The sequence below is a fragment of the Panthera leo genome, chromosome E2, assembly GCF_018350215.1.
Source record: "Panthera leo isolate Ple1 chromosome E2, P.leo_Ple1_pat1.1, whole genome shotgun sequence".
NCBI lineage: Eukaryota > Metazoa > Chordata > Mammalia > Carnivora > Felidae > Panthera > Panthera leo.
Window position 1 is genome coordinate 46,960,246 of NC_056693.1, and position 10,147 is coordinate 46,970,392.

The 10,147-nt window shown below is 42.9% G+C and overlaps 1 protein-coding gene across 4 annotated transcripts; it reads left to right on the top strand.

Moving 5' to 3' along the window:
• Positions 1-97: 97 nt before the first annotated feature.
• On the top strand, positions 98-7,507 carry TXNL4B (thioredoxin like 4B). Of its 4 annotated transcripts, none has more exons than XM_042920850.1 (5): positions 98-280; positions 2,245-2,520; positions 3,265-3,433; positions 4,891-5,042; positions 6,808-7,507. In XM_042920850.1, exons 3-5 carry the CDS (start codon positions 3,302-3,304, stop codon positions 6,971-6,973), a joined length of 450 nt encoding a protein of 149 aa, XP_042776784.1. In that variant the 5' UTR covers positions 98-280; positions 2,245-2,520; positions 3,265-3,301; the 3' UTR covers positions 6,974-7,507. The 4 variants fall into 4 exon arrangements, with proteins under 4 accessions (XP_042776784.1, XP_042776783.1, XP_042776785.1 ...); XM_042920851.1 differs by lacking the exon at positions 98-280 and adding an exon at positions 291-478; XM_042920849.1 differs by lacking the exon at positions 2,245-2,520.
• Positions 7,508-10,147: the final 2,640 nt, after the last annotated feature.

Consider the following 10,147-nt stretch of genomic DNA (forward strand, 5'->3'; position numbering starts at 1 on the left):
AAAGCAACCAAGCACTCAACGCTAGAGTATCCTCCTCTGGAACCCTCGTCAGAGACATTTCCGAGGCTCATCGCGACCAATCATAGTTAGCCTGAAAGGCGAGGCCCCGCCTCGGCTCTAAGAAGAAAGGGAAGGAGGTCGGTCATGTTTAATAAGGGCGGAAGTGACGCTCGGCTTCCTGTCAAAGACGGGCAAAGTGGGCGGTGACTAGAGTAACGAATAATCTCGTGGGCTTGTTGGGACTATTGAGGGGAAGGACCGCAAGTTTATCTACTTGCCAGTGAGTATTCTTTTTCCGTTTCCGGTTTTATAAGTGGTTCCGCCAGAGTTGGGAGGCAGCAGCCCCTGGGTTACTTTGAGTTAGGGTTGCTGCTTTTGGTGTAGAAGACGGGAACCGCCTGTGTGCCGACATTTCGGAGAAGCGGTCGGGGTTGCGAACAGTCAAGTGGAAGAGAAGGAGGTGACTTGTACAAAGAAAGTAGGTGTCGTTTGCCCTAGCACTTGTGGGCCAGGAGCAGCCCAACCACAGGCATCATTAAGCATATATATATATTAAGTATGTATATATATCGAATAGTTTGGAAGAAGACTCTAACTCCGATGTAAATAAAAGTCACCTGTCTGTTCACTGACAGAGATAACCACTATGTGTTTTGGGATATTTATTTCCAGTTATTTCTATGTAAATGTATACATTTGTATTGGGTTTTGTACAGCAGTGGGATCACACTTTAAATACTGTTTTGTAACTTATTTATCATGAGAACTTTTCAGTATGTGAAATGTTCATCTGTAACAGTATTTAGCAGCTGTGTAATAGTATGTTCCAGGACTGTACTATCATTTTTTTCCAATCTCCTATTTTGGGCTATTTAAGTTGTTTGCAGTTTTTCACCTTAAGAATGTGATAAATCATTGTGGACGTGTCAAGTTAATTCTCAGAAATGGAGTTGTTGCTCAAATTGTTTTCTTTCTGGAAAAGTTTTTGCTTCTCTGCATTCCAGCAGCAAGTAAGAATGTGTGGCCCTTTATTCACACTCTTGCAATATTGTTTCATCTTTACCAACTTAATGGCTTTGTTAAATAATCTTCCATTTGCTTTTCTTTGTTTACTAGTAAAGCTTAACTTTCCAAATATTTTTGCCTATTTGTACCTCTTCTTTTGTGAAGTCTCTGTTGGTATCCCTTGCTATGGACATTTTCTTAGGTGTGGCTTTAGTTTTCCTCCTCTTTATCAGAACTGGAGTTGCTGTTTGAATTCTAGGGTGGGATAGATCCATCCTCACTTTGACTTTCCCTTTTATCAGTAATTTTTTCTGCTACTGACATTTGAGGAAGTCCTTCCTAGCAATCAGCTTGCCTGTTTAAAGTATGACTTATTACAGGAACAATTTCATTTCCTATATACATTTTTATTAACTCTTGTCTTAAAATGTGACTTGTCATACACACACACACATAAAGAAATCCTCCCTTTTCATAGCATTAGCCAACTTGGGGGCCAAATATAAAATATCAAGTACCTTGGTGGAGTTCTTCTGGATGGACTCAAAAATAGAGTTTCTCAACCATGAGAACAGGAGCTTATTATAGCAGAAGGAACACTGCAGTAGAAATTTGGTGGCTTGGGGGCACCTGCATGGCTCAGGCAGTTAAGCATCCATCTCTTGATTTCGGCTCAGGTCATGATCCCAGAGTCGTGGGATCGAGCCCCATGATGGGCTCCGTGCTGAGTGTGGAGCTTGCTTAAGATTCTCTCTCCCCCGCTTGCACGCTCTCTCTCTCCCTCTAAAATAAAATAAAAAACTTTAGAAGGAAAGAAATTTGGTGGCTTTGATTCTAGTCCGTGCTGTAGCTAGAACCAAAACTATAAGCAAACAAGTCTATAAAATGAGGGAATTGGATTAGGTCCCTTTTATCTGAGTATTTTATGATTTGTTTATTTTGTGGTTTTCACACACACTCTTAATCCATCTGTTTGTCACGTGGGGGTGGGGGGTGCATCTAATAACATATGCACCAAGAATCTTTAAGCCAAGACTCATGATAATACTTAATCAGTAAAAGACGGTTTTAAAAGTGTGGTGCGTGTGTGAAATAGTATGTCTCTGTGACAACGTGTGTATAGATATGGGAAGGTCTATGCATGCTAAGTAAAAAAGCGCAAAGTGAAGAAGAGTGGGTAGAGTATGTGTGCCGGACATCTGTCATTTGCCTCTCCAGATGCACTCTTTCCTTCTCTAGACTGCTCCAGGACCACGAGACTTGGATGCCTTCTGCATCTCCCCTGCCCTCTGGTTCCAGTGTGAGTCACCCAGTGGGCACATTAGGAAGAGATCAGACAGACGGAGAAGAGTGGCTGCATCCCTTAACTGCAGGCTGACCTCCTATACGACAGCCTTCTCCACCCGGCGTTCCCCACCACACACTTGTGCTAACTACTCCCTGCTGTAGCTCCTTCAGGCCTCAGGGTGGGAACAGCGCCCTGCTCTTACTAGCCCAAGTACAGCACTGTACCTGGTGTGTGCCTGTACCCTGCCTTAATGAAAATCTTTCGAAATTACCAAATTTGAGAATGTTATCTTTCTCCTGCTAGAACCCTGGCAGATAGAATAGCCTGTCTTTGGGGTAAAAGAGGGAAAAAACATAGGAATGCACATTTGTATGTTTTTGTAAATGCATAACAAAACTGGAAGATACATGAGAAATTAATGAAAGTAGCTACCTGCTGTGTGGGGAGAAACAGGCCAGTACTAACAGGGCCAGTTGAGGGCAGAGAGAGGGAGGGAGATTTTTCACAGTACGCCTTTTTGAAATTTTTTTTTTTAACGTTTATTTATTTTTGAGACAGAGAGAGACACAGCATGAATGGGGGAGGGTCAGAGAGAGAGGGAGGCACAGAATCTGAAACAGGCCCTGGGCTGTGAGCTGTCAGCACAGAGCCCGACGCGGGGCTCGAACTCACAGACTGTGAGATCATGACCCGAGCTGAAGTCGGAGGTTCAACCAACTGAGCCACCCAGGCGCCCCCACAGTACGCCTTTTTGTATTTATGTTTCTTTTCAAGCTGGTGGACTTGCCAGCAGTTTGTGCATTTAGTGTGTTGGGGTTTTTTTTACTGTTGTGATACTATGTTGTATCAAACTATTTCTTTCCTCTGAGAATAAAATATATGTGTATTAACTACTACAAATTTTTTTTTTTTTTTTTTTAATTAGGACTCATGCACTTAATCTGTCTTTAAATATTGCAACTGTATTTCAGGACTGACAGTAAGGATAAATATTTGGATTATGGCAAGATGAGCTTTCTGTTGCCCAAGCTAACTAGCAAAAAAGAAGTAGACCAAGCAATAAAAAGTACTGCAGAGAAGGTATTGGTTCTCCGATTTGGGAGAGATGAGGATCCAGTCTGTCTGCAGCTAGATGATATTGTAAGTGAATTTTTTTTTTTTAATTTTTTTTTCAACGTTTTTTATTTATTTTTGGGACAGAGAGAGACAGAGCATGAACGGGGGAGGGGCAGAGAGAGAGGGAGACACAGAATCGGAAACAGGCTCCAGGCTCCGAGCCATCAGCCCAGAGCCTGACGCGGGGCTCGAACTCACAGACCGCGAGATCGTGACCTGGCTGAAGTCGGACGCTCAACCGACTGCGCCACCCAGGCGCCCCGTGAATTTTTTAAATAAATGGTTTTTATTAAAAATCTGTATGTTCTCACTTCAACATCTACAAAGTGCATGAAAGGCAGTGGCCGGGCCTGGAGATACTGCTTTTCATTTGCTGGCACGCTTTCACTAGTAGCTGGTCATATGCCTGCCCTGAGCTAAGCCCCCAAACCCGTGATCCTGCTGAATCTGTCCTAGACGTCCCTCCCCACCAGTAGCCATCCAAGTTCAGTTTCACCAACAGAGCACTAGAGGACCAGAAACACTTATTTACTCTGTGCTCACAACAGTGGAATAATTACCATCACTGTAACTACTCCCACACAGGGAGATGAATGCCAGGGACGTCAGGTGACTTGCAGAGCTGGGGTTCGAACTTCTTTTTCTCTGCCTGCAAATAAGCTTTTCCAGTGTGGTGCCTCCAGTGTGTGCCTGATGGTAATCTGATTTCATAACACGTCTTCATACTCTGATGAGTAGGGAGGGGAGTATGGGACAAAGTGTGGTTATTCTTGTCTCTGTTATAGAGAGAGACTGATCCCAGAACTAACACCTCTTCGCACCATTTCTATTGCTGCCACACACAGTGTGGATCCAGTATAAGAATCTTTATTTCTGTGATTAAATATGAATGCTGATGTGTTAATCTGAGGGAGGAATGGGCCAGAGGATTATACCCTCAGCCATAGAGGGAAGGGAATATCAAAGGCCAAGAGTATAGACTGAAGCCAAGCTGCCCAAGTTCAAATCCCAGCTGTACTGCTTAAAGTTGTGTGACCAGGGGCAGATTACCCAGTTTCCTCATCCAAGAAGTGGGGACTATAATAACCTCATATGAATGTTGTAAGGATCAAATGAGTTAATAAGCATAAAGCACTTTGGACACTTAACGTGTAATAACTGCCAGACAAGCCTTCACTGTTTTTATTATGATTATCATTTAAGGGGGGATTGGAAGGCAGGAGATTGGGGGGAATTTCAGTGTCTGCCGTGTATATTTCTGAGTTGTTTTTGTTTAAGCGAACATGGATTTCATAAATCTATAAGAAGTTTATAAAAGTTTTTTACAACCAAAAATCAATTTAAAAAAAAAGAGAGAGAAATGTATTCACACAGTTTACCCAGGGCCCTGTCTGAATGATAAGGTTACATTGTGTCTAATGTGGAACTCAGGGGAGATTTAGCTGCCTCTCTCATTGTAACCTACATGTCTCTATTTGCAGCTTTCTAAGACGTCTTCTGACCTGAGTAAAATGGCTGCTATATATCTGGTAGATGTGGACCAAACTCCCGTTTACACGCACTATTTTGACATCAGTTATATTCCATCTACTGTGTTCTTCTTCAATGGGCAGCACATGAAAGTGGATTATGGGTAAGTTAGATTGAACTGAAGTCATTGCAGCTGTGAGGGGTTCTTTCAACCAAGCAGTTCCAGTAACTCACCTGCCTATGAGGGTGGCTCTGTGAGCCCTGCGTTGGTTCTGTGTCCTCAGGTGACCCACTCCTTGGTCATGTGAAACTTTGGCACAAAAATGACAGCGTATCCAGTATGATTGGCAAATGTTAACCTCCTACGTAAGTAGGAAACAATTGAACAGTTTGTGCAGCACTAACTATCCTTTGGTGTAGAGAATATAGAACAGCTTTTTTAAAAGTTTCTTAGGAATTTCATTTAAAACAAAATGTGTCATTGTTCTTAAACTTTTGGGACTGGTAGGCTGCATTTATGAAAGAAGTGTTCCTTCCGGCAAACTGAGACATGTTTCTCTCTGGCCAAGTGTCCTATCTTCTGCCACTCAGAGAATTCTGATGTCATTCTTCAATTCTGTCAAGAATAAGCACCATGGAATCTTTAACACCTTCCGTTGTATCCAGTCAGCATCCTAGCACTCAACATGTATTTTCAGTGTGTCCATAATTCTTAACACTTCTCAATGTGGTTCAGGTGTCTGCTTGTTTAGATCTGTGTATCTGTTTTGTCATTATCTACTTGAAAGTGCATTAACCATTACCTGTTTTATTTTAAAGCTGTTTATTCTCCTAGGATACAGGTGATAGAAGTTAATTTGATGCAATCTTTTTTTTTTTTTTTTTTTTTTTGAGAGCATGCGCAAGGTAGGGAGGGGCAGAGGGAGGGGGAGAGAGAGAATCTTAAGCAGGCTCCATGCCCAGTGTGGAGCCCCTCACAGGGCTCACAACCATGAGATCATGACCTGGGACTTTTAACCGACTGAGCCACCCAGGCACCCCCCTGGTGCAGTCTTTTTAAAATGTGATTTATGACACTATTTGCCAACTTAAATATGTAAAAATTTTAACTTAGCAATTGCATTTCCAAGAATTTATCTAAAGGGAAATAATCATGAAAGTGGGCAAAATTGGCTGCCTAAATATTCATCCCACCATTATTTAGAAAGCAAAATACTTGGAAAGAAACTAGATGTTCACAGAAGGACACTAGATGTCAGTTTCATATGATGTTGTAAATACAAGTTTAATGACTTTGAAAGAGAGAGGTTTTATGTTAGTTGGAACATTACAAAATAGTTTGCGTGATATAATTACCATGATTTTGAAAAAAGAAACACACGTGTGTATACACACGCACACACGCTTTGGAACAATATGTACCAAAATGCGGCCTTTGACCTCACTGGTAATGTTTTTTTCTAAAAAATTTCTGTAATAAACATAACCGATGTTTGAAATAGGGGAAAAAAAACGATTTTGTACCCCCCACTCAAAAGTATAAGTGAGGGGAACTCAGAGACGGTGACCAGTTAACGGGTTCTGCACAGCAAGGCCAACAGCAGTGGCAACCAACTATGCCCATCCCAATGCTCAGGGAATTCTGCTTGATAAGGAACTGAGAAGAAATTGAGGTAGATTTTGAAGGGAAGGCTCTTCACCTGGTAGGGCTCACATGCCCTCCCAGTGGCCCACGGCTCTGCGTTTAATCCTGTATCAAATGGGCCCTGTACTCACAAACGGAGAAATCAATGTTGGGCTTTATGTCTGAAGTCTCCCTCAGGAACAGAAAGTATCAGAACTGTGCTTCATTTGATTTATCCTGAAGGTCTGCAGCGAGAAATCGCTAAAAGTTCTGAGCGTGGTTGTTTTTCTCCCGTGCTCTCTAGGTCTCCCGATCACACTAAGTTTGTGGGAAGTTTCAAAACCAAGCAAGACTTCATAGATTTGGTTGAAGTAATTTATCGAGGAGCAATGAGGGGAAAGCTTATTGTCCAAAGTCCTATTGATCCCCAGAATATTCCCAAATATGACCTTCTCTATCAAGACATTTAAAGCATTCATGACTATCAAAGTTGAAGAAAAAAGCACGTCTTGAAACAGTACCTGAACCCAGCTGTGCCGTTTTCCTGGAGTCCTTCGGACATGTGTTCAGCATCCCAGCAGAGAAGAGTGCTGACTTGGGTAGAAAATACCCCACCCTCAAGTAGAAGACCACGCTGGCACTGCAATGGGCAGAGATGCTTAAATGTCTATTCCCTGCAAACCCCAGAGCAGTCAAGACCACCGGGGTCAATTTCCCAAGCGTGATTTTTTTTTTAATTTTTATTGTGCTTCTCTTTATTCCTTAAGATGATACAAAATCCTTCTAAACATTGGCTAGTATATTTATGTTGACTTTGATATACAAGTAAAATAGAAAATCATTTCCCGTAAGAGCAGAAGTACTTATTTTTTTACCCTAAATGTACCCACACACACACCCTCCCCCTCCCCCTCCCCCGTTTCTCTACTCATGTATTTATCTCATGCTCTCCTGTCTCCAGTCCCTGTTATCTCAGTTTCTCTTGGAATAAATATTTCTCTACAGATAGTGAGAAAATGTTTTATTTTGGAAACTTTCTGGTTTAAACTTTTATTTATTTATTTTTATTTTTTGAGAGAGAGATTACAAGCTGGGGAGTGGCAGAGACAGAAGGAGACACAATCTGAAGCAGCCTCCCGGCTCTGAGCTGTCAGCCCAGAGCCCAACGCAGGGCTCGAACTCACAAACTGTGAAATCATGACCTGAGCCAAAGTTGGATGCTTAACCGACCTAGCCACCCAGGTGCCCCATCTGGCTTGAACTTTTTTTTTTTTTTTTTTTTTTTATTTTTTTTTTTTCCAACGTTTTTTATTTATTTTTGGGACAGAGAGAGACAGAGCATGAACGGGGGAGGGGCAGAGAGAGAGGGAGACACAGAGTCGGAAACAGGCTCCAGGCTCCGAGCCATCAGCCCAGAGCCTGACGCGGGGCTCGAACTCACGGACCGCGAGATCGTGACCTGGCTGAAGTCGGACGCTTAACCGACTGCGCCACCCAGGCGCCCCTGGCTTGAACTTTTAAAACAGTATCCCAGTTTGCTCATTTGACTAGCTTTTGTTATTAAATTGCCCAAGAAATGGGACGCTGAACCTTTACCATCCAGCACCCAATTTGAGCTAAACAAATTAGTAAGTAGCAGCAGATTTCTCCCAGAAGTCCAAGTTCTGCCGCTTTCTGAAGCAGAGGATTTTACTTCAAGGACTCAAGACCGGAAAGAGATGTCAGAATCGTTAGAAATAACATCTTTGTGGTATTTGCCCATTTTAATAACTTTATGAAGAATTCTTGCTCTGCCAGCAGCCCTGGCATAACCTGCCACCACTTGACAAGTCCCTGCTTCTCTCAAAACCTCGCTGGGCCTCTGGATACTGACTTTGTAGAACAAAAGAATAGATGCAGATCCGGAGGGCAGTGGGCCAGACGTGGATTTGCTTGCCAGACGCTGACGTCCCAGCTCTGTGCAGACCAACACTGTCTCTGCAAGTTCATTCTCCCCTCACTGGGCACTTCCTTTACAAGCCTTTTCTGAAAAAAGAGATGACCACCCATCCTGGTTCTCATTGACGTGGCATAGAAGGAAGGCCACTGTGGGTTTTTGCATCCTTTGCTGACGACAGGAGAGAGCTGCCCCAGGGATAAGACATGGAACCGTAGCAACCATCCCAGGACCATTAGGACCAGCCCCTGGATGAAACGTGAATGTGTGGAGAAGAACAATAAAAACCTGTGTCCCTGATGATGCTATTGAGCTGCTTAGTGAACTCTATACCTGCCTCCCTCCAGAAAGAATAAAATGTCTTCATTGCCTGTCACTGTTAGTTGGATTTTCTGTCACAGCTTCAGTCACACAGTATTTGACATGTGGTAGGTGCTCAGATACCAACAAAAACTTAGAACTTGCATGCATAAAATTGTCATATCTTCTTTCTTCCTGAGGTCTTTAGGGAATGTTTCTCTGAAGTCCTGATTTTTAATTTTTTTTTAATGTTTTTATTTATTTTTGAGACAGAGACAGAACATGAACGGGGGAGGGTCAGAGAGAGAGGGAGACACAGAATCTGAAGCAGGCTCCAGGCTCTGAGCTGTCAGCACAGAGCCCAACGCGGGGCTCGAACTCACAGACTGTGAGATCGTGACCTGAGCTCAAGTCGGACGCTTAACCGACTGAGCCACCCAGGCACCCCTTTTTTTTTTATTGTTTTTGTTCCTATGTTAGTTACTTTCCATTCCACAAGTATTGATTGAGTTCATACCAAATGCCCTGCCCTGTGCTCCATGCTACAGAAATACAAGTGACTCCTGAATGGTAGAAGGCTTTGTAGTGGAGACAATGCCCAAACCTCAAAGGAGGGTAGGACATACTTGTGTGGAAAGGGAGAGGCATTCAGGAGAGGGTGCCAGGAGGAAGAAGCCCAGATGCTGGAGACAGCAGAACATGTTCAGAGAGCCACGCGGAGTTCAGTGTCACTAAAATCCAAGGGGTAGACCAGGAGGGCAGGAGGAGCTGCTGGGGAGGAAGCTGGAAATGATAAGTGAATTGAGAAAATGCTGAAAGTTTTCTCTTACTGTTTTCCTTCGGGACAGTGGCCAGAAGCCACTTAGTGCAATCAGATAGTTCTTCAAGACAAGTGGAGTATTTTTTCTTCAAGAAAATTTAGTGCTAAAGCTATACCAACCGAAAAAGAACTGTATTGAGAGATATTTTGTTTATGTGTGTGTATAATTCTTCAGTTTCTGGCTATTCTTTCACAGCTTTTAGAATATAGTTGTAAGGTCTTCATTGGTCTCTACTAGCTCTATCCTGTTGAAAAGTGTGGATGGATCTAGAGAGTACACCTGAGGACAACTTCACAGTGAAGGGCAGAGCCTGGTGCGAGAATACTGACATCAGCATTTTATGCCATGAGAAGGAGAGGCCATATTTTCATAGGACACAAAGGTACATTAATGAAAGGTCAGTGTACTGAAGGCTTAAACAGCAGGAAGGAATAGAAGAAGTTAGAAGAAGAGCCTTCTGTTTACAGGGGTTCTGAAACCTTTCTTCTGGGAGACCCTTAATAGCAAGACCCTGTCTTTGTGAAAGGGAAGACTCAGGTGGCTTGCATTTGGCTCCCAGTAAAGGATAGGTTTCTTCCAACTGGGAA